At 56.5% G+C, this 27,855-nt stretch overlaps 1 protein-coding gene across 2 annotated transcripts in view; it reads right to left on the reverse strand.

The window, feature by feature from the left end:
- Positions 1–5,374: 5,374 nt before the first annotated feature.
- NCS1 (neuronal calcium sensor 1) overlaps positions 5,375–27,855 on the reverse strand; it is a 47,946-nt gene continuing 25,465 nt past the window's right edge. Inside the window, exons 3-8 of one of the 2 annotated variants that reach the window (XM_045563743.1) lie at positions 19,050–19,188; positions 17,704–17,782; positions 16,359–16,447; positions 15,960–16,037; positions 13,859–13,976; positions 5,375–9,042 (exon numbers count right to left, since the gene is read on the reverse strand). In XM_045563743.1, the coding sequence (XP_045419699.1) occupies positions 13,878–13,976; positions 15,960–16,037; positions 16,359–16,447; positions 17,704–17,782; positions 19,050–19,188 (484 nt within the window). In that variant the 3' untranslated portion in view covers positions 5,375–9,042; positions 13,859–13,877. Of the gene's footprint in view, positions 9,043–10,421; positions 11,115–13,858; positions 13,977–15,959; positions 16,038–16,358; positions 16,448–17,703; positions 17,783–19,049; positions 19,189–27,855 lie in introns of those variants that run through there. The other variant, XM_045563744.1, reaches the window with a different exon arrangement.

Consider the following 27,855-nt stretch of genomic DNA (forward strand, 5'->3'; position numbering starts at 1 on the left):
GCGGGACCCTCCTCCCTGGGCCCAGCTTCTGTCCCACCCCTGTCTCCTCCAACCCAGCTCTGAGCTCCTCCTCCCTCCAGACACGATGGGCCCCGCCCCACACGACAGGCATCTGGGAGAGACCAGGGGCACCCGCTGCTGCCCAGATCTGGACTTAACAGAAGCCGTCTCCCCAAGCCCCTGCCTCTAACCAAAGGCAACGTGCTCGGGGTCTGGGCGGCCTTGCACGCCGCAGGCGGGACAAGCCCGGCCCTCCGCGGACAGCCCGGCCTGTAAACGTGTGTGATGCCAGCGCCGGCCTCGAGGGGGCGCCGCTGGGGACCGATGGGACAGCGCGGGCGAGGCCAGCGCACGGCGAGCGTTCAGCGTTAGCTGTTGTCACGACCGTGCTCCTTATTGCTGTTACTTTGCTAGCTGCTAGCGTGGGCCGAGAGCTGTCCTGCCGGGCTGCCAGGACGCCGAGAAGAGAGCCCAGGCCGTGCCAGCGATGGCCCTGAAGGTGACCTTGTGTCTCTTCCTTCTGTGTGGATTCATCTGCCAGAAAAACTGATGTTTCATCACCAGGGGGGCACCTGCCCCACTTCCATCTGCCGACCTCTCCTCCCCCATCTGTTTCCTGCAACCCCACCTCTGCACCTGCTGCCCCCTTCCCGCTCCCCCTCACCTGTCCAGATCTCACCATTCTTCGAGGGCAGCTCAGGTCTCCCCTTGGCCAGGAAGGCCCCTGGGGGCAGAGGTGGGGAGCACAGCCCAAGCCCTGCCCATGGTGGAGCACGTGTGGGCACTGCCCGTCGGTGTGCGCTGCGTCGTGAGCCAGGCTGAGCATCCGTCCCGGACAGTGGCCAAAGCGTGACCTTGTGCCTGCCCGGCTACACATACCAGGCTCTCTCGGCCACTGCAGAAACGGGCAAGGGGCTCTGGGTGCAAATCAGCTGAACAGCATCCAGAGTTGTGTTAGCTGATTTGATGCCTGGGCTTCGGGGTAGAACCTGGGTCTCAGGGTGGGCCCCAGGTTTTCCCTGAGGGCGACTCCCTTCCTGGGCTGGAGTGTCCCTCCCCCCCTCCTCCCAGGAGCAGCACCTTCCCCCACAGAGCCACCTCTGGCCTTTGACATTGCATAAACCTGCTCCTTCTAAAGCAAGAAGGCCGTTTGACACAAAACATACTAATTGGGTCGTCAGAATCCTCAAAGGCTAGAGTGGGCCCCCCACAATATCACAAAGACTTCTCCTTGCCTCTGTGGCAACCAGCAGTCCAGTGACTAAACTAGGACCTGCCCTCGAGCCGTGTGACAACGGTACCAAAGTGACTATTCCCCACCCCTTCTCCTGACTCTATGAAAAAAGTTGTTTTACGCATCACATTTTAAACCTCCAAGATCTGCTTATGGGATGGCTCATTTCAGGCCTCTGGGGAAAGGGGGCAATTTCTGAGGCAGGAAGTTGAAGAGACCATGAGAAGTTCTGGTCCCCACGTCTTGAGGCCCCTGGCAGGGTCCTTCCTGAGCCCACCATGAGGCCAGCCTGCCCAGTCCCCTTCCTGTGGTTCCCCAGTGAAAACCCAACTGGCCTAGTCTTGGGGGGGCCTCCCTGAGCTCCCGGATAATCCAGGGCCTCTAGGCCCCCAGGAGCCCCCAAGAGTCCCTCAGGTGGGGACCCTCCGTGCCCTGCACACTTGGAGGAGGGGGGCACAGTGGGAAAGGAAGAGGGGATGGGAAGGCATGGACAAGAAGTAGTGACACCAGCACACTGCACTGCGCAGTTGTTTATTAAATCACTTTGGCAAACATTCAGAGTTTAGATGCAAACATCTGCAGGTGGCATGAAATCATTTACAGTGACCCAGCGATCACTCGGTATATTAAAGAGAATATAAATTGGGCTGTTGACACAGAGACCCAGGATAGCTTAATCAAGGTAGAGGTGTGTCTCTCTTCCTCCTAACAGTCCCAGTGTAAAAGGCCCGGGCTGGTGTGGTGGCTCCATGGGGTGGGGGCCCAGGCCCAGGAAGGCTTGTTTCAGAGTCCTTGGCGCAGCCAGCAGGAAGGGGCAGGAGGGCGGGAAGTTGTGCTCATCTCTCTCATCCATTGGTCAGAACTGAGTCACTTGGCCACCCTCAGCCAAAGGGAGGCTGGGAAATGTAGTCCTTTATTCCACATGGCCCTGTGCCCAGCTAGAAAGAGACAGCAGACAAGCAGAAGGTGCTGCCATACCCAGCAAGCTCACTTTACCTAAGCCCAGCAGGCTTTCGAAGCCACTGTCCATGCCCACTGCCCTCCCCTGGCTCCTCCAGACCAAGCAACCTGGAGGATAAGCCTTTTGCCCCTGAACTGCCCGGGCAGGAAGATGGCAGGGAGGAGGTGGCCACAGCAGGGCGGGGATCCGCGTGGCATTCCTACTCTGCTTCCCAATTGTCTCCTCTTCCCTGCATCATCTCCTCTGTATGCCTGGTGATGCCTAAGCCAGGCAGGGGTGGGGGCGGGGTTAAGATTTAGGGAGATACTTTCTAACACGTGGATGTGAGTTTGGGGTTTGGGAGGCCAGGTGGGGAGGAGGCCCTGTGCTACCACACCCAGGGAATGGCAGCCAGTCTGAGCCGTCCTGGCAGAGCAGGTGTCGGGACCAGGGAGGAGGAGCTGGGTCTGTGCCACTGCTGGGCCTCAACCCACAGTGCAGGCTGGGCCATGGGCGAGTCAGTGCAGGCCCCAGCCTGCCCCGGAGCAGAGCACTGTGACCCACCGTGTGCCTTTGGCAGAGCCATGGTCCCTGTAGACACCCAAGGCTGCCTGGAAAAGACTGGATCTACCTCCAGCACAGCTGACGCCCACTGCCAGCTCACCATGCATGTGACGGACGCATGGCCCCCGCCACCCTCACAATGGCCCTTGGAGCCAGATCCCGGCACTCCCAGAGGAAGGCGTTTACCGTCAGTGCTTCAGTGGAAACGGGGAGTCAGGTGGGCATGTAAATTACCTCTAATCTCCACCTCAGGGACAGTCCCCGAGTACATGAAACACCCTAGTCAGGAATCAGCGCTCCAAAAGGCCTCACATTAGCATGTTAAATATGCACCGTTATTAAATCTAAGCCACAGTGTTTGTTAGCACAAGGATGTTAGAAATCCCTTTTCATAGAGGAAGTGTAACGTGAGGAGGATAAAGGTTGGCTGGAAGGATTCCGGGAGCTCAGCAGCTTTGCACAGCGAGGGAAGAGCCCAGCAGCCTGATGCCTCCAGACTCGTGCTCTGGGGCAGGGCTCCTGGGGCCCAAGGCCCCCGCCCTCGGACGGACAGGTACAGGTGTAAGACCGTCTTCATGGCTGCTTGCTAGTGACCATTTGGACATTTGGCAGAATTGTATCTGCTTTGGGGCGAGGTTGCAGAGGAGGGGCTGTCCAGCCATCACTGCCTCTCAGTGGGGGAGTCCATATTTTCACCAGAAGACCTGTCAGTTAGAACACATGCCCAATGTCAAGGTCTGATTCAGCAACCTGTTGCCCTAACCACTGTCCCACAATACCTTTCTGTGTCCCCTTTGAGTCCCTCTCACAGCTCTGGATGTGTTCTGGCATCTTCACTCCAGGCCCTGCCAGAGCCAGACACAGAGGGTGACATCATCGCACCCGCTTCTCAGTGGCTGCTCCAGCCCACAGTGGAAGCAGCACCGGCCCTCCAGCTGCGTCTCGAAGGTGGTGTCGGTCTTATGATTCCTATCACAAATCCAACTCTGAACCACGGCTCATTCTAACATCGCTGGCTTGATCTCATCAACCTACGTGATTCATGCATCCAAGAGCGATATATTTCTAACCAGCAGCTCCGCTCTTGACTCCACACCTCCTTTTACTGCTCTCTGAACTCATGTTCTCTCAACCAGCTCTGGAAAGCAAGAACCATCGCCACCCCCGACGCCCCCCTCCCCAGCGTGGCAGGGCCTGTGAACATGGGGCTATTGACCAGAGCGGGAAGAGGAGGGCTCTCCGCCACCCCAGGTCTGAGGTTGAGGGGGACCACGAGGAGGGCAGCCACACGAGGGTGCCCGAGAGCTCATCTCCCCACCTCTCCGCAACGCAGCCCCCTCCACCACCCCGTGATCAGCGGCCAATCTCTGGGCCCTCAGCGCCTGGCACCTCACAGGTACAAAAGTCCCATCTGGGTGAGTGAATGATCAGCCAATGGAGGCAGGACCCCAACCGGACACCCAGCAGTGCACACGTCTCACCAGGGTTCTCAAAGTTCAGTCCCCAGACCAGCAACACAGCACAGCCTGGGAACTTACCAGAAATGCAAATTCTCAGGCCCCAGCCCAGACCTGCCGGGCGGGGCAGGCAACCCAGGTTTTAACAAGCCTCTGGGTGATTCTGACACACGCTGGACTTTGAGAACTCGTGTCGAGGCCAATTGTTTTCAGACATGTTTTGAGCAGTGGAAGTCCTTTTGAGATCCCCCAACAGAAGCAGCAGACAGGAAAGGGCTGCTGTGGCTGATACCTGGGGCAGGTCCACCTGCCAAATTCTCGGCCTCCCAGAACATTCCTGGAGATTTTCTGGTTTAATCATTATGCCCAAGGTTCTCACTTTGCACATTCCTTCTCTTGGGGAAACTGGGCGGACAACACCCAAAGCAAGAGAAAGGGTGTCACAGGAGGAAGAAGAAACCTAAAATGAAATGGAAAAGAACAGAAACAGACAAAGCAACAGGCCCACACAAGGGAGGCGAGGACAAGTCCAGGAAGCGTGTTTAATCGGCATGACATGGACAACATACAGCAGGAGCACGGGAAGGCCTGGGCGTGCCACACGGCCCCGTCCACCAGCCAGGGTCTGCCCCTCCCCCAGAAACACACACCAGAGGAGTCAGACAAGACAGCACCCCAAACAGAGGCTCAGAGGGGCTAGGAAGGCAAGCAGGAAAGGAAATAAACAACCACGCCAGAAAACAGTTCCTTTTTTGGTTTGTTTTTGCAAGAGTCACCTAAATTCCTTTCCCAGGCTGCAGGCTCCAGGTGAGGCGCCAACAATTCAAACCACTGCTCTAGGGCACCGGCTTCCGCCTCTGCAGGAGGCTTGGGTCGCTACTACGCTCCTGTCCAGGCTGCGCCAGGCCCTGGGAGGCGACCGAGCAGAGACTCTCGCTCCCATCGAAGGGAGAGGGAAACTGAGACCCCATGAGCAGAGGTGATTTGCCCAGAGTCCCGAGAAAGCTGCCCACTGAATCAGACTGAGAGTGAGGTGGGCCTCCCTGGGGCCACGAACCACTGCAGTGACACGGCAAGACAGGGCCACGTGCAGCAGGGGGCCAGGGGTAATTCTGCGTTTATCTTAGCCGTGGAGAGCAGACAGAGCCTGAGCCTAGATGCCAAGATGCCAAGACAGAAGATGGGACCAGCTGTTTATTCAACAAAAGCCTTTTATTCATTCAAAAATTAACCATTGGGTTTATTCTGCAGATATTAAAAAAAAAAAAAAGGGCGGGGGGTGGGGCAAGGCTTCCCAGCACAGCGCCCTTTTGCTAATCCCCCTGCTCTCCCGGTGGCCCGGCAGGGGCGTCTGAGAACACACTGCCAAGAACGTGGAGGCCCAGGGCCTCCTGGCCGCCCACCTCCCTCTCGACCACCTGGCGAGACTGGCGCCCCCAGATGCCTTCGAGGCTCTCCAGCACCAGGGGGCGCCCCACGCCCCCTTGAATTGCTTGCATGCTGAAACCGTGCTGGGAACGGGCTGGCTTTCCGCTGGGCGGGTGGGCAGCGGGGGCTTTCTCTCCCGAGAGGGACCCCCAGGCATCCCGACCTCCCCCAGCCCTCTTCCCACGAGAGACAACGTCCCCGCAAGCCCAGGTGCATTGTTGTAGGAAATCAGCTGTCAGACTGGGAAGCATTTCAGGGGAAGAGATGTACAGAGGGCAACACCTGTGCTTGCCTTGATGTCATTTTAAACGCTACCTGTTAAATAATGGAAAATGGTAACGTTCTCCGAAGTCACTGTCAACAGAAAGTGAGGTGCAGACACTGAGGAAGAGGCCAGGCCGTGGCACACTGGCCACCCAAGGCTGGCCCCAGCCCTGCCCTGGCGTGAGGCTCTGCAGAGGGGCTGAGGGCCTGGCCTCTGGGACGGACGCCCCAGAGAGGGCAGCACACGGCAGGACAGGGCCTCAGGTGGAAAAAAATGTAGGGGAAAGGGCTGAGGGCTGCGCAGGAGGGATCTGGCCTAAGGCTCTGAGGGTGCCGCCACAGAACCTCAGTGGTGAGAAGAGGGGACAGAAATCGGTCCCTGCCTGGCAACCTTGAGCAAAAATGACCAGCGTCCAGCACCCCACCAGGAAGAAGCGTGGCCCATCTGGCAGCTCTGGGCTGTCTCAGGGCTTGGGACACAGGTGTGCCCGAGGCATGGGGCCACAGGTCCCCAGGACACTGCCTGCTAAGGCCAAAAGCCACACTGTGGCTCCAAACCAGAAGGCCAAAGGGCAGGGTGACAGGAGCAAGGCCAGGCTCGGGGCTCAGTGGATGTCTAGGAATCGGACGCCTTGCTTAACCCTGGCAATCCTCAGCCACAAGTGGCTTTGCCGCGATGCCTCCAGGACAGGAGCACAACACACCATTCCCACTTGACCAGAGAGGCAAGTCGAGGCTCAGGCAGAGGCCAAAGAAAAGGAAGCCGACATGGGAAAGACCCCACTCTCATTCTCTCAACCCCAAGTCACCAAGTCCATCCCCTGCCCTGGGACCCCAGCTCAGAGCCGGCTGAGGAACCGCAGCGACTGGTGGTGAGTCCCACGCCCCCCGGGCCAGTGGCTGGGCGGGAAGCCGGCCAGCAGGGTACTCAAAGAGTCCACCCTTCCAAGTTGCCTGTGAAGGTAGAACCACTGCTCCCCAGCCCTGCAGGACCTGGGGGGCTGACAAGTGGGGCCAGAGCACAACCAAAGGGGCTGCCAATGCCAGGGGGAGACTGCTGGAGCTGGCCGAGTGCCCGGCCAGGGGGAGTGGACGCGGCAAAGCCGCTCTGGCAGAGGCTTCATCTGCCTGGAGTCCTCTGTGCTGAGGGCTGAGCAGCAGGCGGGTTCCGGCCTCCTGGGTGTGCAAAGTGGAGAGCAAGGACGACTCAGGGGGAGCCGAGGGCCAGACTTGCCCCTCTCGGAACGGGATGATAGGATGTGGGCTTTGCAAAGAAGCAGCAAGAATTCTAGCCCCAGGCCTGGCCCTAAACAGTTGGGAGGCTGCTTCTCACCCCAGAAGCCTTCCCTCGGTGAGGACTAGTTCTGAGCCAAAAAGGGAGATCAAGGGTCCAGGTGGGACCCAAATTGCGGCTGGGAGGGACAAGGTGTGCCACCTGACACATTTGGCTGCTGGGACAGACCCCACACAGAAGCAACCAATGCCAAGAGACACAGTAGGGGCTGTGCTGTGACTCAGACAGTGCCCGTGTCTGCTGAGGTCGGGCACAGGCAGCCACAGGCCACAGAACCACACACTGTCGGAAACCGAATCCCAGGCTTAGAATTATACGCTGTCAGCATGGAAAGGGCCTTCAGGACCAACCAGCCCAGGCCCCGGCTCTGCACACTGGGAAGCTGAGGCCCAGAGAGCAAGGGCCAGACCTCAGGCTCCTGACCTCTGGTCCAGGGTCACCTGACATTCCTGGTGACGGTTCTGGGGCCACCCCTGCCTCAGTGGCAGGCAGAGCTAGAAGCCTCCTGTGGGGGCGTACGGGCCACAGCCCCAAGCAGCAGAGACTATCTCAATGGGACTGACTGGAACTCTGCTATTGTCCCCACTCCGCCAACCTTTGAGCTAAGAGAGGGACAGGAAAGAAAATCGCGTGCTCTACTTGGAAAAGCAGACAGGGAGGTGGGAAGGCCGAGCAGAGAGTCCTGGACTGTTTTCAAACCCCCGCCCCGCCCAAGGAGGTGCAGGCATCCCTTACTTCTGCCAACGTCTCGCAGAGACCGCCCCTCCCTGCCCAGCCGATGTACCCCATCCCCCTCTTCCCGGCGCCCTGTGTGAGCACAAGGCTCTCCGTTCTCCATGCTGCGGCAAACACCAAAGTAAGAGTCAAGAAACCTAAAGATGTTCCCTGTTCGTCCTCAGAAAAAATGTTACGGACCCAGAGGAGAACAAGGTTGGCAGGGGGTCGGGGACAGCAGGGAAAGGGGATGTGTGGGGACATCTGGCTGGAGGGAACAGTGCATTTGCCAGGCAGGAAATCCTACCTCTCCCCTCTCCACACATCAAGCACAGTATCTGAAAAAAAAAAATGTTTTTTGGCATCTTGGCCTGCTGCAGGCCACCAGCCTCCCGAGCGAGCGTGGCAGGCGGGCGGGGCGTGCACATGTAAACGGTGGCCCCGCAGCCCTGGGAGCTGCGGACCCGTGAGGCAGCAGCAACGGTTAACAACCAATAAATAAAAGATATCAATTATATATGTATATAAAAAAAACCTCACTTTCCCCACAAAGAGCACAATACTGTTATCACAAAAAATCGTCATCCTCATAATTAATGATCCTGGCCACGCAGGTGGTTTTGCTGCTAAAAGGGACGACAGATAATGCTAACCAGGCAGGCCCCCCGACACCCTGGACCGCCACGCCCTCTCGGCTACCAGGGGATCCGGGATGCAGGGGAGGCGGAGGTCCCCAAGGTCCCGGAGGCCTTCTCCCCATCTGTCAGTCTATATCTTCTAGGACAGAAGGTAGTTGTTTTTTTCTTTTAGAACGTCTGTTTAAAATAAAAAACAAAAGCACACGCGCAGGAGAGCAGGAGGAACCGAGAGGCTGCCTGCGAAGCGGCCCGAGTCCTTGGTTTTGCAGAGGTCTGTAGCCTTTTCCGTTTCGTTTTGTCATTTTTCGAGCAGAGGTTGTTGGCAATCGGAGCCGGTGGCTTCAGGTGGCGGGTGGGTGCAGGGCAGGGGCGGGGAGAGCCCGGGCCTCGCGGTTCAAGGGCAGCCGGCTGGCCTGTGTGGATGCGGAGGAAGGCTGGGGGACATGTGGGGTGGTGTCGGGGCGGAGGTGGCCTCGTGGCACAGGAGGAGGCAAGTGGTTCCCAGGCATCTGGAAGATACAAGGGGCGAGGTTAGGAGCTGGCTGCCAGGGACAGGCACCCAGTGCTGGCAGGAAGGTTGGCTGGAGGCAGGGAGGCATTCTACGTCAGAAAGCCTAAAAATGTTCATAACCTCGGACCTGCCCACAGGGTTCTTGGTACTTATCCTTAATAAATAAATAAGATGTCCACCATTGTATCATCTGTAACAGCAAAAACCAAAACAAAACCAAACAAAAAAATGGAAGTGAGGGGGAACAACCTAAGTGTCCAATATCAGGGGATTAGGTAAATAAATTAGGACACACCCGCAGGACAAACTGGTTTACAACCATTAAAAACAGGGCACGGAATGGCCAGTAAGGACATGAAAAATGCTCAGTATCGCTAGGCATTGTGTTCTTCTCCTCCTGACGTGATCCGTGAACCTTTGTGACTTGCCCCACTCTCCTTGAGGCAGCTTAAGGGGGTCTTTGTCCCTTGCAGTTGAAGGAGCTTTGACTGAGAGCCTACATAAAAGAATGTTCAACCTAGTATCTCCCGGTCAAAAACTGCAAACATGAAGCTCATCAAATATATCTAAATTCATAATGATAGTTTTAAAAAAAGTCATTGGTCACCTCTAGAGGATATCAGAAAACCAACTCATTTTGAAAACTGGTAAATACAGAGAAAGAATCAGGCATGTACCCTGTCTTTCCTGTTAAAAACCAGGCCTAGAGGCAACCAAATAACTGATGAGGGCATCTTTCCCTTTGTGGAATGAATCCAGCTAACACGTGAAGAAGGGAAGGGAGCATTAGAACGTCACCATTTTGCACCACCTCGTGCGTGAATGAATCTAAGCAGTGACCAACAACAGCTGCTGATGGCCCCAGAGGTTTGTGCTGCTGGGTGGACACACACACCACCACTCCTGAGCTGCTCTTGTAAAAAATGGCCAAAGCGGCCTGGGCGCGGTGGCCCACGCCTGTAGTCCCAGCACTTTGGGAGGCCACGGCAGGAGGACCGCTTGAGCTCGGGGACTGAAGGTTACGGCGAGCTATGATGATGCCACTGCCCTCCAGCCTGGTTGACATAGTGAGAGACTGTCTCTAAATAAATAAATAATTTTTAAAGAACTTTAAAAAATGGACCAAAGTCAGTCCCACGCGAGACTGCAGATCTAGCTGCCGTGCCCAGGCAGAGCAGAGGAACAAGGCGCGCGCGTGACCAGCACTACCAGGTGCAATCAGCAAACTCCCCGACCGGGAAACTACAGTATGTTTATCAACAAATACTGAGAAAACAAAGGGAAGGGGAGAACATAAACATACAGAGTTAAACACATTTAAGAGACCTATCAACCAACCATAGTAAGTGTTCTTTATTCAGATTCTGATTTCAGTAAACAAAGAAGAAAAAAAATGGCGAGATGGGAAACTAGAACAGTTTGCAGTTTAGAGGGTATTGAGGAATTATTGATTTTTATCTTTTAGAAATACATTTTGAAATGTGTTATGTATGAAATGCTATCTTGAATTTGCTTCGGAATAACCCCGTGTGGGGAAACGAGAGGGAGGCTGGCCGTGAACTGGGGAAGTGCTGAGCGGTGGGTACCTGGCATCGCGCCACTCTCCACCGCTGCGCGGACGTTTCCATACCGACGGGTTTTCATTCCTCCCCCAGATCGTCAACAACCTAAGTGTCCAACACCACGGGACTAGTTCAATTATGGCCCAGCCATATAATGGAATACTAGGCACCTATTAAAAATGATGGTCTCAAACAATATTTAATGATGTGGAAAATAAGCATGATCACAGTATAATTCATGGACTGAAAAAGCCAATGAATTATATAACAGCAAGTTATCTAGGGATTCAGAGACATCCGGAACCTGAGGAGGCAAACTAATTGCAAAGATGATAGAGCACAATGAGATGTCATTACTGCAGAGTCTTCTCCAGGAAAAGCTGCGGAGAAGGAAGAAGGCCACTTCCCAGCAGAGCTATAGAAAGGTGGGTCACCTCGCGGGAGGGTGCGTGTCACTAGGTAAGGCTCCTCATGGAAATCGCATGACACAGGGATTTGCAAAAGAGGACTGTGAAAAAGCAGACAAGAGATCGGTGTTCACCGTGGGACATACCAAGCATTTCTACGGCAGAAATAACGGGAGTTCCTTTACAAACTGCTTTTAATTATCTATTCCCATGTGACTCAGTTACTGAACATTAAGTGTGTAAGTGCTCAGTTCTTTTTAAATCCCTCTGGACACTAACATGTTCACTGTGATTATATCTGGGTCGCATAGGAGGATTTTTAAAACAAACTTTTTAATTGAGGTTTTCTTTCCACACATTTTCCAATGTCTCTTCAATGAAAAAGGATTTCCTGTGTAAAATAATAATAACAGAAGCTTCAAAATGGGGTAGGCCTCCTAAACAAAATACCAGCAAATCAAATTTGATGATAAATAAAAAGGATAACACACCCGGTTCAGCAGAGTTTCTTCTAAGAATGCGAGGTGGCTTAGCATTCAGAAACAATCTGTATGATTTATGATATGAACAACAAAAGAGGAGGAAAGTTATATAAGCACCCTGATAGAAAAATCACTCGCTAAAACTCAACACCATCCATGATTATTTTTAACAAACACATCCTAGCATGCTACAAAAGATGGAAACTTCCTAAATCTACCTATCTACAAAAGTCTGTCTACAGAAGAGCAACAGCAAACATCATCACTAACAGTAAATGATCGGAAGCTTCTCCCCAGGCCTGTGCAACACTGCACAGGTGGTCCCATCCGGTACAAAGAGGCAGGAAAAAGAAACAAAGGGCAGAGGGTAGGAAAGGAAGAAATAAAGTGTAGACCATCCAGAAGAATCTAAAGCAGACTCTCAGATTTCATAAATGAATTTAGCAGGCGCCTGGATATATGGTCGATAAACAAAAACTGAATTTCTATAAACCAGAAACAAACAGAAAATACGATTTTAAAATTACCATTATAATACATCAAATATCTAGGAATAAATCTATCAAAAGATGTGAAAGATTTTTTTAGCTGAAAACAATAAAATGGTATAGAGAAAAAATTTTAAAGACCTAAATAAATAGAGAGATATACCATTTTCATGGATTGGAAGACTCAACATTATAAAGATGCCAATTCCCCTCAAACTGAACTGCAGATGCAACTCAATACAATCAAAATCTCAGCCTGTGTGTGTGTGCATGTGTATGTATGTATAGAAATTTATAAGTTGATTCTAAAATTTATATAGAAGTGTCTAAAGTAGTCAAGGTATTCCCGAAAAAGTGATGGGGTATCGCTTCTAAGATTAGGTTATAAAAAGACTATGGCTTTCACCTTGGGCTCTCTTTCTACCTCCCCCTTGGAAAGCCCACCCTGAGGGAAGCCAGCAGCCATGTCACAGGGCAGCCTGTGCAGATGCCACATGGCTAAGGATCGAAGCTGCTAGACCACACGAGTGAGCCTAGAAGCAGGTCACTCCCAGCCGAGTCTTCAGATGAGGCTGCTGCCCTGGCCAACAGCTGATAATTATCCCAATTGGCCGGGGACTAATGGGTTTCCTAGGACATGGGACTTGCAGTGCTAACCCATGACAGACCTGGGCAAATGAGTCACCCCATTGACGGCTGGACTGCACACTCACGAGAGTCCTTGAGCCAGAAGCACCCTGCTCAGCTGTGCCCAAATTCCTGATGTTTGTTCTGTTAAGCTGCTATTTTGCAGTAATGTAATATGTAGCAACAGGTAACTAATATAGCCTTCACAAAAGAGAATATTAAGATGAATGACACACATATGACAAGGCACTCAACTGCACTGCTCATCAGAGAAATGCAAATTAAAATTACAAGTAACAAATTATTACATACCCACCACAATGGCTAAAATGTAAAAGATAGGAAATATCCAATGTTGACAAGGATGTAGAACAACTGGAACCCTCATGTAATACTGGTGGGAGAGCAAAACAGTAAAACACGTTGGAAAACTGTTGGGTAATATCTACTGAAGCTAAATAGTGAACATATCCTATGTTCCAGCAATTCCTACCCTTAGATATACACTAACGGAATGTACACATCTGTTCACCAAAAGACACGTACGAGAGTGTTTATAGCTGGACAGGACCTGGGGGGCCGTTCGCTCCCGATCCCATCAGCCAACGCTCAGGGCACAACAGAGAAGAGGCGGGAAAGGAGGTGAGAGAAGGTGAGAAAGAAAAAAGGAAGACAGTCGTCTACCAGCACTCTGCTGGGGCACGCGCTCATCCCACACTCACAACAATCCAACTGGATAAAAAGAAGAGCACGCACACGTTTGAGTGATTGCTCAAGAGAGCCGGGAGCAGAGCTCTTCCAGAGGGGATGAGAAATTCCTGCTCTCCCCAGGGCCCTGGGCCTCGCTGAGTACTGACTTCCAAAGTGTCTTCAATGCAGGCAAACTTCTAGTAAAGCAAACTCACAGGCTGAATCCAGGTATATAAAAATGATAAAGACAGGCCAGGCGCGGTGGCTCACGCCTGTAATCCTAGCACTCTCGGAGGCCAAGAGGGGAGGATCACTTGAGCTCAGGAGTTCAACACCAGCCTGAGCAAAAGCGAGACCCCGTCTCTACTAAAAAATAAAAAACAAAAAAGAGAAAAACAGAGGGGCTCTGGCTGATTTGCCCCCACTCCTGGCCGTGCCCCTGCTGGGCAGACCCTAACCACCCCTGCAAACCCAGGCACTTACCTGCCAGCCCAGGGCGTCCTGTGGGTGGGGTTTTCACCCCTGCCCCCACCCCCAGCCCTGGGTGCCCCCACTCACCGCAGCTCTGGTTCCTGGACTATACCAGCCCATCGTAGAGGGACAGCGCCTGCACAATGGAGGGGTCTGCCTTGGACCCTTCCTGGAACTCCTGCAGCGTCAGCTTCCCGTCGGCGTTCTGCAAGCAGAGAGGGGCCGCTGAGGTGGAGCCCGCCCGCCTCCTTGGAGCGTGGCTCGGGCAAGGCCTGCCCAGGGCCGGTCCCAAGAGAACCTCCCATGTCAGGGCAGGAGGGAGGCGGCGCAGCACAGCAGGAAAGTGGAGTGGCCCCAGACAGACCTCGGCACTCACGGGCTGGGCGACCCTGGACCTGTGGCCCACCTCCCTGGGCCTCTGTCTCCCATCTAAGGATGGAGGATAACCGTGTGGCTTCCTCGGGGCACTGCGGTGAGAGCTCCATGCTTGGCAAACCAAACGCTCCATAACTCTGGACTTACCATTGTCACCGCTACTAATTCCCACGAATGGTGGTGGGGTCACTCTTGGGAGGGCATTTAAACCACCCCTGGGGCAGCCCACATGGGGCCCCAGGAGACTGGGGGCGGGGTACATGCAGAGCCCAGAGGAACTTCACTGGGTCTGTTGGGAAGGGGACGGTTGGGCCAGAATCTCTTTCCCTGGAGCGTCTCTGGAGGAAACCCGTGAGGCCAGAGGAAAGAGGCCGCGGAGAGCAGCACCTGCTCGACCTGGGCTACCCAGAGAGGGCGACCGACAGCGGCGGTCCTGGCAGGCACCGTGTGGCCGTGCTCGGGGGCCGCTCGCTGCGTAGCCGGCACATGCGAGCACAGTCCAAGCCTGATCTCACGGGGGATCCTCACAGCCACCCCGAGAAGAAGGTGCTGCCCTCGTCCCCACCTGGTAGGGAAACTGAGGCTCAGTCACCTCCCCAGGGTCCCACGGCTGGTACTCCAGGGCCTGCGCGGCTTCCCAAAATAAGGGAGGTGCGAATGGGGGGTTCGGGGAGTGCAGGGCCTTGGCGACACGTAGCGCGGACTCACGCTGTAAGATGCTGTATTATTCCTCGTGCCACACTCTGTTGATAAATCTGATTATTACCAAGAGGCCAGCCCAGTCGGAGGCTAGCGATCTTTGGCGCCCTTCTCACATGGCTAATCCCCCTTTTCTAGAAAGGAAGTGCAGGCCTCAGGCTCAAAGCTTCGCGGGCAGGCAGTACACCCAGCGGGATGGAACGAGAAGCCCACATAGCAGTGATCTGTGTTCTCGTACTAAAAGCGAGCAGTACCAATTTCCTTACCACTGTGGCTTCAAATTTCCATTGAAAACAGTTATTTTAGTTTGAAATGAGTTTGCAGGACGATGTTCATTAGTCGGGTGATACGGACACTAAAGGCCCAGACGTCACTACTGCACAATATATCCGGGTAACAAAACTTACACAAATAAAGAAAGTCTGGCTTAAACAAAGGTTTCCTAACCTGGGGTCTGTGGATGGAGTGCAGCAGGTCTGTGAACCTGGGGAGACGTCAGCCTTTCTTTCCACTAACCTCTAAGGGAAATGTAGCTTTCCCTCAGTATGGGCCTAGGTGACCAGCCCCGGCAGAACCAGTCATACCCGTGACGGAGTTGACAGCGGGGATTATGGGTGTTCTCAGAGCATGCCACGGTCGCTGCAGACGTCAAGCTTCAGAATTATGGGGCTTAGGAGACCCACCCCCACATCTTACTATTTCACGTGTGCACAGAGAGGCCCATGTGATACCACATTACAAACTCTTTTTTTTTTAAGAAATACTTTGATAGCTATATTCCAAAATCATTGGTTTCTGTTTTGATCTTATGGATTTTATTTTATGTACTTAAAGCCATTATTCTGAGAAGCCCGTAGACTTCTCTAGAATGCCAAAGGGATCTGTGGCAAGCAAACAAACAAGAGTTAAGGACCTTGGCCAATTAAGGAAAACAAGTTGGACAAACTTACTTAAAATTCTGGACATCTGATGGCGATGGCTGCCGACTGTGGATGGGGCACCAGGCCACGCCTGCCTTGGTGGTCAGTGGCAAAGCCAGGCCCGGGCTCCAGGGCTCCCCTCCTGCCCCCACACCTTGCATCCCTGGTCAAAGGCCAGCCGCCCCCCACCTCACCTTGTCCATCATGGCAAAGATCCGGTCCACTCTCTTCTCGGGAGTGTTCTCTTCCTCAGGGAGCTCCACGGTGTTCCCCTGCCAGGCACAGATGAGGCGGGGGCTGGGCCCTGGCACTCTGGGCTTTGGGCTCTTGGCCAAACATTTGCGCCCCAGGCCTGGCTGGTTCCAGACGGGGGCCACCTCCGCCTCCCACTCCCGTCTCGGCCATTCTGCTCTGGAGCACCCTCCCAGCCCCACCACCCAGCCTGCCCAGGCAGAGACAGGCGGAGTGACCCCGCCAGTGGCCCCCACTCTGACACTGGGCAAGGGGCAGCTGCAGGGGCGCCCCTCCCGCCAGGCCCACCTGCTAACCCAGACACCCTCCTGCCCTCCCCGCCGCACGGAGCCGCCTCTCACCACCATCTGGTAGATGGCGTCCACGATGTCCAGCATCTCACTCCTGGTGATGTAGCCGTCGTTGTCCAAGTCATAGAGCTTGAAGGCCCCTAGGAGCAACCAGACAGGGCTGAGCGACCCCGGCCCGGGCGGGGGACTCTTCACCCCACCCTCCTCTCTGTACTTCAAACAGGAAGTTGGGGATCAGGTCACCGGGTACTCATCAAGACCAACGAATATACCAGGATAGACACACACGCACACACACACATGCCATGGCAACTAGAATTGAAATAAAATAAAAATAAAGTGGGGTCATGAGGGCTGCCAGGGCTGGGGCCTCAGCAGCTGGAGCAGAGTGAGGGGAGCGTGGCACCTGGGATGTGGCCCAGAGAGGAGTCCCCGCGCTGCCCCTCCCCTCCCACAATGGTGATGTGCCTGCCAGGGTTGACGTTAGAAAATAAAATAATACATTGGGAAGGGGAGATTTGCATAAATAAGATTCTCTTTTATTTCTAAAAAATGAAAAAGAAACTGCAGGGTTTTCTCAGGGCTCTCGGGATGAAGTGCAGGAGTCTCAGTGAGCAGGGAGTTCCGGCCAGACCGTTTTCATCTCCTCCCCCGCAGACCCCCTTGACGCACCCCGAGTTCCAGCTCAGAGCTGCCAGGGGCCTGCAGAGCCCCCTCCTGTCTCCCTCTCGGCCTCCCAGCTCAGCACCCACCTCTACCCAGGCCAGCTCCTCTCCCGCAGCTCGCATGCAGTTTCTCGGCGTGTTTGAACCCTGCTGCGGACCTAGACTGACAGCCCTGGAAGCAGGGACCTGTCTGTCTCGCCCCCCAGTCCCAGCCTCCAGGCGGTTCTGACAAGTCGCTGCATTCAGTCAATATTTACTGAATGAACATGTGAGTAAATGAGTGAGTGAAGTCAGTCGTCAAAGCAGTGGCCTCTGAGGAGGGGCGTCTGGCACTGGCCCTGGGTCTCTGGTTCTGCCCACCCTGCCCACTGCCCAGATCTGCACCTGCAGGGACGTGACCGTGGCCCCCACCAGCCTCCTGGCCCCCGCTGTCCACCCTGCCTAAGCCTCATTCCCGCTACACAGCCACCTCCAGGCAACCTCCTCTGACCTGGAAGGGCAGATGTCTGCGCCACTCTCAGCCTGGACAGATGGCCTGGCCTGGTTACTTGGCCACGTGTGCCCCACCTGCCCAGGGCTCACCGCTCTGGCCTCTGCAGATGGAGCAGGGATGTCATCTGCGGTCACTACCTGTGTTTCTAGCGCCCCCGCCACTGAGGGCCATAGGCTGTTTCCCTCTGGCCTAGGACCACCAGTGGCTGCCCCAAAGGGTCGAGGGGGTCAAGACTCACACCGCAGCTTCTCGTCCAGGGTTCCCCGCGAGGTCACCGACAGCGCCTGGATGAACTCAGAGAACTCGATCCGCCCGTCCTGACAGGAGAGAGGGGGGACGGCCTCAGTCAGCGCCGGGCCACAGGGTCAGGCCAGAGCTTAAGCGAGGGGTAGGAAAGGGACCGGCCGGGCAGGAGGTACAGGCAGAAGGGCTGAGGCTGAGGGAGAGGCCGACTCCACTTCTGCCTGGAAAAGGAGCCAGAGGCACCAGCACACCCCCTTTCTTGGCAGGAGCTGCCCGGAAACCCCTTCAGCCTAGAACTCTAGGCCCAGGGGCTTTTGAAGCAGAAAGGGCTCTACCATTGTTTGATCCTACCTATTTGTGTTGCAAATGAGGAAACTGAGGCCCAGAGAGGGCAGAGCCCTTCCCAGGGTCAGGGAGTCTGACTCCCAGCCTGGGGGCACCTGGGAGAGAGTTGGGGTGTGACAGAACGGAAACCACCCTAGTGCCAACAGCAGGAACATGGAAACAGGTGACAGTAAACCCATCTGTGATGGGGGGAAAATGCCGCTGCGGGACAGGGTCTGGAAGGCTATGGATACCCCGACAGTAGGCACGCCAGCTGTCAGCGTGGCCAGCGCCAGGAGGGGACACATGCTGCAACACGCATAAGTCTTGCAAACACGATGCTCAGTGAAAGGAGCCAGACACAAAAGATTCCATTTTGTGTGATTCTCAGAGCCTCAGTTTCCTCATCTGCAAAATGGGGATATTAGTAATACCTATCCCACATAGTAAATGTTGGTTATGATTATTAATTCTATTACTATCCCCAGAAGCATTTGCATTTTGTGCTTGTAACAGAAAAATTGGGTGTACATGTTCATACATGTGTGTATACATGCATATGTAGGCACATGTGTACATGCGTCACTCTGTACAAGTGTGTGCATGTGAAAGTTTGTGCATTGTATGCATGTGCATGCACTGTATGCATGGTATGGACATGCATGTGTGTTCACATATGTGTACATACACATGCATGTGTTCATCTTTGCATGTGTGGTATATGTATGTGTGTGCACATGCATGTGAGTTCATATGTGTGGGGTGTGTGTCTTTTGTATGCATCTGTGTTTATTGCATGTGTACAAGTCTGTGCATGTGTACATGTGTGTGCATTTGTGTGCAACCATGTATATGTGTTTGTGAGTGTGCACATGTGTGTGCATTCCTTCTCGAGAAGGGAACATGAGCAGGAGAGAGTGGGGTAGGAACACTGCGGGCACCCGCAAGAGCTGAGCGGGCCGCCGCAGGAGGACAGAGACTCTGGGCTGGCGCAGGCCCCATTGACCCCCAGCTCACCTTGTTTTCATCGAAGACATTGAAAACAAACGTGGCAAACTTGGTGGGGTCTCCGAATGGGAAGAACTGCTTGTAGATCTTCTGGAAGCCTGCCGCATCCAGCTGCCCACTGGGGCAGTCTTTGATGAAGCCCTTGTACCTGGAGGCAGCAGACCAGGCAAGAGAGGGTAAGAGATGCTGACATCACCCGCCCACCAGGTGCTCCCGCCCAGCGTCCAGGAAAGCTGTGAATCGCTGTTCAAAGAGAAGGTGCCACGTGGGGTCAAGGGCAAGGACCTGGACATCATAGGCAGCCCACGCCTCTGCCTCTCACTAGCTGTGTGACCTTGGACAAGTGACTTTCCCTCTCTGAGCCTCGTCTGCATATGGAGGATAAGAGTTGATGTAGGAATTAATCCAGATACCACACACAGCACTTGGCCACCCGGCCCTGTGATCCACACCAGGGGCTAAAACAAGACTCAGCCGAATCACCTCCCTAAAGCTGAGCTCTCACCCAAGGCCTCCCGCCTCCTCCACCTTCTGCGCTGAGCCTCTCCTGGCACCACAAAGCTCGGCGGGCGGCTGGTGGTGCTGGTGGGTAGAGCCACCATATGGAGCCAGCAGGTGGCTCCTCCCACACACTGCACCCCCATATGCACACCCACCACCCCACCCCCAGCCTCTGTTCCCAGGGAACTGGGTGAACAGACACTGCAGCAGCACAGGGATCTCAGGGCCCCTGGCTTGTTCCAACTGGACTTGTCCACTCTGCTTCCAGCGCCCAGCATAGGACCCTCCAGATACCCAGGCAGTCGATGGTGGCATGGCTTTGTGGTCCAAACCCTGGTCCAAACCTCTGCCATTCACTAGCTGTGCAACCTCAGGCAAATGCCCTCGGCTCTCTGAGTCTCAATTTCCTGATCTCTGAAAAGGGATGGTTATTACACTCATCTTGTTGGGATCAGGTAAGATGGAGCATGTAACCACAGGCCTGGACATAAAAGCAGCCAGTAGTGTGATTCTTAGTACTGTGAACTTAAATTTTTGTTGTGCTAGGCTGGGCATGGTGGCTCATGCCTATAATCCCAACACTTTGGGAGGTCAAGGCAGGAAGATGTTTGAGATCAGACTGGGCAACATAGCTAGACCTCATCTCTAAAAAAATTAAAATAATTAGCTGGGTGTGGTGACACATGCCTATAGTCCCAGCTACTCAGGAGGCTGAGGCAGGAGGATGATTTGAGCCCAGGAGTTTGAGGTTACAATGAGTTATGAATGGGCCACTACACTCCAGCCTGGGTGACAGAGTGAGACTGTCTCTAAAAACAAACAAAGAAACAAATGCTGTGCTTAACCAATTCACAAGTCGTCTATGTATAGCTTAGTCCACCCCCCACGGAGCTGCCGACCACAGCGGGAGGCCAGGGAGCAGGGCTGGCTGCTGTCAGCGCAGGCGGACTGGACCGGGAGCTTTGCCAGCCTGTTCTCGAATGCTCACTGCAGCCCCGTGAGCGAAGAACTAAGGGGAAGCCCATTTCAAGGACAAGGAGACTAAGTCCCAGAGGGGGGAGTCACTTCCAGTCCTCGAGCTCCAGACTGGAGCTGAGGTGGGGGAGCAGCAGATGGCAGGGACTCTCACACCGCCCTGCCGCTCTCCCACCTAACGCAGCTTCGACAGGGTCCCCTGGGAGCGAAGGAAGGGGCTGCGGGAGGACTGCCAGTGAGGTTGCTTGGCGCTGAGTGGGGTCCCTGTGCAGAGGAGGCACACGGAGAAGCCACCGTTGCCCTGCCTGTCAGAGAACAAGCTAAGGGACTGATGGACGCTGGGCACACGAGGACATGTAGGGACACACTGGGCACTGGGAGGTGGCACCCTCGGAAGTTCTGTGGCCCGAATAGTGGCGTCAGACACCAAGCGTGAGCAGGCCAGACGGCCGCCTGACGAGTCACCGCTCTGGGGCGCAAGGGCTGCGGCGGGCGGGGCCGGCGGGGATCTGAGAAGACGGAGTGGCGAGAGCTTCCTCCCCGAGTTGGACCAGAATGGCATGTGACTGTCGCAAAAGTGCCCACAGCACGCAGGAGGTCCCCCAGGACACCTTGAGGGGACAGAGGCCCAGGGAGGCAGGTGCTTCGTCACACCCATGGGCCTTTGTAACAGCCCACGACAACCACCCAACGCCAGGTGCTGCGTTGCGCCTTCATGGATGGTTCCCCCGTTCAATCATGGTCTTGACCTCGGCGGTGGGCTCGATGACACGGAGCCACAGAGAGGTGACACGATTTGTCCACAGCAACACGTGCGACTCGGAGCCTCCGCTCTAACCATCAGCCTGCCCTGCCTCTCCCGTTCACCGCCCTGCCGGGCAGCCTGTGACCCCAGCGTCACTGCCTCCCTTGCATGTGCTGCCACAGGCCTGCCTGGAACCCTGCACCCTGTCCCGGCAGGGCCCTCAGGGTCGGTGGCCTCTGCTCAGCCCCTGGCTGTGCTCTGAGCCCTTGCTCGGACGGGCCAAGCCAGAAGGAGGCAGAGCAGGACAGAGTCAGGGACACCAACGTCAAGCCCCTCCTGCAGCAGGAGGAAGGGACACAGCCCCCTGGATCTCCCGCCCCTTAAGGCTGCCTTCTCCCTGCTTCCTTCATGTTTTGGGGACAAGATGTGGCCAATGACCCCAGGCCCCTAGGCCAGGATGGCTCTCTGGGCGAGGAAGGGGACACGCCTGGCACCAGGACTTAACGATCCATGTGGGGACACAGTGGCTGTCACCAGGCCTCTCTGGATGCCAGGGTGGCGGGTTACTTCCTTTGTGCAGACCTTCTAACTTCTCCACAACGGGTTTGTGCCACTTGAGTGATTCTGAAAGGTCACTAAAGATGATAAAGACGAGATACAAGGCACCCGAAAGGCGTGTCCTCGGCGGTCCCTGCAGATGGCTCACCAGGAGATGGCGCTCGGGAGGGGAGGCCTGGGCACAGCGTCAGCGCTGGGAGCGGCTGTGGGGGGCTGGCAGCAGGGTCTGCATGGAGGGGAAGCGGCCTCGGGGGGAGCCCTCGGGGCCCTGCCCAGTTGCGTCTGCAGAGGTGGCCACCGTAGGGTCCCTAGCAAGGCCCCCCACGAGGCCGTGCCCATCGGGGGTGCTCAGCTGATGCCCCAGCTTCCTCTTGCCACCCCCCCCACATTCCACACCCGGACCCGAGTCAGGCTCCTCTGGACCTGCCCCCCAGTCTCCACCCTGCCTCGCCCAGCGGTGGCACGAACCCTGGTCAGCCTGGCCAGGGCCCCGCCCTCCCGTCCGATCGAGTCCCTTACCCCCTTGATGTGAGCCCCTGTCCCGCCTCCGCCAAGCGGCCTCAAAGGCAGTTTAGCAAATTCCACCTCCCTGAACATCTCCTCTTAGTCGTTTTCCACCCAACAGCCCCTCACTCTGCCTGTCAGCTGCCAACCGCCACCTGCCCCGCTGTCTGGCAGTTCAGCCCAGTCTCCCTCCCCCGCTGTAAGAGCCCTGACACCCTGCAACTGTCCTGAACAAAGTCTTCTTTCCATTTTAACAGGTGTCAGAACAATGTTTCCTCTAACAGGGGCTGATCCACCCCCACCCCCGCCAGGTCCCAGCCTCGACGCTGCTTCCTTCAGACACTCGCCCAGAACCCGGGTCTGAGGCTGCGGGTCTACCCTGCTGCCACGCCCTGTCCGTCCCCAGCATGCAGGGGATGCCAGACCACGCTTGAACGCAAGCTTCCTGACACCGCTGTGCCCGCTGACCTGCCCGTGGCCCGGCGCACAGCATGGGCCCAGGACATGTCTGTCTGCTGAATGAGCACACGCGGCAACATCTGGAGCCCCTCCGGGCTGCCATAACTTGGGGAGCGGGTGCTACTGACACCTGTCGGAGAGAGGCCGGGGATACTGTGAGATATCCCACAAAGCGCAGGACAGGCCCTCGTGACAAACAATGACAAGAGTGCCAGGGTAGGGAAAACCTGATCTACTCCGAACCACTTCTTTTACCCTCAGGGAAGCCGAGGGGCATTGTGGGGAAGGGGTTTGCTCAGGGTCCCTCCCACGGTGACAGGTCAGGGCTAGGACTGGAGCACAGGCCTGTCCCGGGACTGGAGCAGGTCCCCTGGTGGCAGCGAGTCTGAGGGAGGAGGCCCAGGCCTGTCGGAACCTGACCCTGGGCCCAGGGGTGGGGGCTGGAGTCACATCTCTCAGTCGTCCTGGGGATGAAATTCTGACCACGATCCTTGTCCCAAACCAGCAGCTCACTCAGGTGCCCACCGTGGGGAGGGAGTGCACCCCTGGTTTTGGGTGTCCCGTCTCAGCTGGCCAGTGGTGGATGGGCTGCACCTCTAGATTCGATGGTGGCATGACACCCTGGCCTCAGAGCCGTGACAATTGATTTGCAGGGTGAATTAGAGGCCTGGGGGCGGCTGGGGTGCCAGAGAAGGCTCAGACCTCCCCTCTCCCTCTACTCCGGTCGAGGCAGTTTCCTCCTCCCCCTCCGGCGATGAGCAGGCTTACGTAATGTTTGGGTCGCAGCCTCTACACCGCGCCTTTGCGGGGGCGCAGCCTGGCTTGTGGGAGGGGCGGGTGAGGTGGGAGCCTGGGAGGCAGAGCCTTGGGTCTGATCCCTGTTTCTGCTGCTCACTTGCTGTGTGACCTCGGGCCAGTCTCCCACCCTCTCTGGGCCCCTCTCCATACACAGAGGGGTGGAAGCCCTCAGTGGATTGCTAACCATGCCCGAGGCCAGTGTCTCTGGAGATTCTCGTTCCAGGGGCTCGGGAAGAAGCAGCCAGATCCCTGGGCTCCTGCCCTCTCTGCAACCTGGGGGCAGTCCCGTGCAGGCTGAGAACTGGACGGTCTCCAGGGACCCCTGGAGCTCAGGGGTTCTGCCGCAAGTGCCTGCCTTTGTGGTGGTCCAGCAGCTGTCGCTGGGAAGCCCGACTGACAGCTGGGTGCTGGGCTCTGTGCTCTCCAGGCATGATTTTGCCAATCGCCCCAACGAGCCTAGGAGGTGGACAATTCTGCCCACTTTACAGGTGGAGAAGGTGAGGTGTACGAAGGTTGAGTCCCCGGCCTGGCTGAGGGTCTTCACACAGACTTCCACATGGCCCACCCTCCCCACTCCGACCCGCTGGCTCCCACCACCCTTCCGTCCTCAGCTTCCGTGCATCCCTGAGAGCCCCTCTGACACCCAGCCGGGGCCCCAGGACACACATTCGCAGCACCCTGTGCCCGGCTGGGCCTCAGAGGCACCTCAACAGTGACTTGAGTGACTTGTGGGCCCGTGTGCGCCCTTGAGGCAGGGACCCTGTCTTCTACTCCATCCCAAATCTGTGCTGCCTGCCACCGTGCCTGGCACATAGTAGATGCTCAGTTCATGTCACGCAGGGTCACACAGCGAGCAAATGGGGTGGCCAGAACCCAAGTCCTCAGCTGCTGCCTCTGCACTCAGCACCAGGACGGGGAGAGAGGGCAGGTGGGCTGTCCTCACGTCCTGTCCGCCCTCCGGCAGCCCTCAGGGGGCCTGCTGTCCTCCGTCTGGACCAGGGTGGAGGGACGCGGCTTGGCGTCACTGAGCCTGTCATCGGGAGTCCCACTGCGGGCTGGCGCCTCGCGGTGCCCAGCACGGTCGGGGTCTCAGGCGGGACCTCAGGGCTCCAGAGGATGGACGGCCCTGGGGCGCACCTCGCAGGCCCCCTGCAGAGGTGCTCCGGGAGTGCAGGTGGGAGGGCCTCTGAGCCTGTGACCGTGACTGTCTCTGTGCTCTCCGCTGCACCAAAGTGCTGATCGCGCAGGGATCCTGTCACGTGAGGAAGGAGTTCAGTTTTTCTGAAGTTTACAGAATTAAAAAAGAAAGGCTCAGCCTTCCGAATCAGACCCGGTTTGATCTTGGCCCCACCCTTGACCTGCGTGTGACCCTGGACAGGTGACGTTCTTTCTCTGAGCCTCAATTTCCCCATCTGTGAGGTGGGACCAATCTAGCGCATGTGTTTCAGTGCCCTTAGCGAACCTGGTCAGTCAGGACTGATACTGTGAACACAGGACGACCCGAGCCGGGGACCCAGGACCCCCCCAGATGCCAGAGCTGCCCCGTCCTGCCAGCTGTCCTGAAAAGAGGGTTCCAGCACCCCCTCCAGAGGCCCCAGTCCCGGCCCCAGGACGTCCTTCTACCACCTGCCCTCCCAGCACGCAGCAAGGGAAGGGCCAAGGCCCCTCGCTGCCCCTCCCCACCAATAACCCAGCCTGAGCCATTCACACGGGGGCCACACCTCACACAACCTTGCTCACGAGGGGGCTTCACTCTTTGGGGGCCAGAGACCCTTTGGGGATCAGAGGGGAATCTACGAGCAGGGGCTCAGGGCCGGGCTCGGTCCACAAGGTGCCGTGCACGCAGCGCCGGGCCACGTGAGGCGGAGATTTCTGATATGGGTGACTGTGTTGGAACCAGCTCCTCAAGACAGGGTGGAGACGAGCAGTGAAAATCCCGGATTCAACCACTGCGTTCTTACACTTCTTTAAAAGGGAAGGGGAAAAGAAATCTGTCACTGCATAAAAATACTGAAGGCTGACTGCCATCCGCCACACGCTTCCCACCTCGGCGCTGGGCTCCTCCCACACCTGCCCCCGCTCCCACCCCGGCAGCACCAGCCTGGGCGAGTGCCACGTCCCCCAAGCACCTTGTCCCCCTCAGTCCCTGACGCCTCCAGCAACTGGCGCTGGCCTGGCGCACGGCAGGTGCTCAGTAAAGACGTACCGGATGTATGAATGAATGAATGAACAAATGAATGAATGTTCACCAGGACACAGGGTCCAATTCCAGCATGGCCTCTAGTTCTCTGAGGTCCCCAAGCAAACCCCAACACTGCCAGGGCCTCGGTCTCCCCAGCCCGCCAGGTCTGCCCAGAACCTGCTAGCCTCGGTTCCCGCAGAACCGCATCCTCCAGGGCCCTGCTGGTCGGCAAGGCCCGCGTCGCCTCTGAGCCAAGGATATCGCAGCAGCTGCTTTCCGCAGAGCAAAAGGTGGGAAATAAATAGATAGATGGGTAAATAATAAAGCATAACCCCAAGCCGCAATCAGCCAAGCACAGCTGGGAGGGCGCGTGGCAGCCTCGGCAAATTATCCTCCCATTATCTTTTCAAACGACTCCCTTCCTGCGGCGTTCCCCTCCCGAGCTCCCTGGAGGCCTGGAAGACAGTGGCTCTTCTTCCTCTCCCTCCCACCACAGGCTGTGCTTTTGTGGGTTTTCCAGAGCAAGAAGGCAGCAGGTCTGAGCCCCAAAAGCCTGGGCCACGGGGTGGCGTGAGCTGGACCCAGAGCCCCCCCGCAACACACACACATACACAGAGCCATGAGACCTGGGCAAGTGTCTCCACCCCTCTGAGCCTCAATTTGTTCACCTGTGAAATGGAGCTACTCCTTGGACTCACCCCACGGCACTGCCCTAAGTGCCAGCACAGCGACTGGGCCGTGGGGCGCAGTGGATGTCGATGAGAGTCGGGTTCTAGTCTGGGCTCTTCTGCTCACTGCATGGCTTGGGACAAATCGCAGAATCCACAAGAGCCCTACATGGCAGCTGCTGAAAGTCAGCCCAAATAAGATGATCCAACGCCATTCCAGTGAGACGGGGACCTCCTCTCTGAGGAGCTGACACGGAGTGAGGATGTGGCTAATGAACTGGAGCTGGGCATGCTGAGCCTGGAGGCCGTGGGAACAGCAAAGGGAACAGCAAGGATGGAGGCTCTGAGGCAGGATGAGCTTGGCATGGGAGAGGGGCAGTGATTGTGGCTGGTGCCTGGTGACCCAGGGGGAAAAGGTAAGGTCAGAGACCTTGGGGAGCCCCGTGGGCCAGGCAAGGAGCTGGGGCTTTATTCCAAGTGCAGTGGGAAGCCACGAAGGGGCTGGTTCCATCCTCCACAGCTCTCCAGAGGCCGCGTGGAGCACAGCACAGCAGGGCAGCCACACAGCCAGGGGCCCAGTGAGGCAGCGGCCAAGGTCAGACTCAAGATCTGCCGTCCAGGGGAGGAAGGCTGTCTGGGCAGAGGAGCTGGACGTGAGGCCAGGGAAGCGGAGGGCTCGCAGACATGTCTGCAGAGGAGTGAGGAGCCACATACGTGTGGCGAAGGTGGGGAGACCTCGGGGGAAGCGGGGCCACCTCCCTGGCTGAAGCCACCGTGGCGCTGCCGGCTGGGAAGGACAGCCACGTCCACTTTGGCCCACTGCTCTCTGTACGTCCCTCCCTCAGTTTCCCCATGCCCCTGGGATGGCTTGGCCACTGTCTAATGCCCTGGCGGGCTGGGCTCAGGAACCCAAGCCTCCCCAAGGGAGCGGCGGGCAAGGGTGGAGCCCCAGCTGCGGGTGCCCCGAGAGCTGTTTGGAACAAGGACAGGCACCAGCTGGAGGCCACCGTGAAAGGGTCCTCTGAAAATTGGCCGGGGCATTTGGGATGCAGGAGCTCATCCCATCGGCCTCCTGGGGAAAGGACAGGGGGGACAGTGGACTGCAGGGACCTAGCTGCAACCCAGCAGGCTCATGTTACAGTCCTGGTCAACCAGTGAGGGTTAGGCCAATCGAGGGATAACAGATGGGTTCGTTTTGTGTGGCAGCAACAGTCCCACTGGCTGCCCAAAGCACTGGGGGAGGCTGATCCAGCGCCACCTATTCTGTGATCCATTACCGATGTCTGCCAGGGGCACGGGAAGGGAGAGGGTCACTGTCTAACTGCGAGGGTCTAGTGTGCCCCGGGAGGCGGTGGCCATTCTATTAATAGAATACCATGGGGCGGGGGGCTGCTGACCCAGGAGGGCCAGAGAAAGGCATTGGTT

The sequence above is a fragment of the Lemur catta genome, chromosome 10, assembly GCF_020740605.2.
Source record: "Lemur catta isolate mLemCat1 chromosome 10, mLemCat1.pri, whole genome shotgun sequence".
Lineage (NCBI taxonomy): Eukaryota > Metazoa > Chordata > Mammalia > Primates > Lemuridae > Lemur > Lemur catta.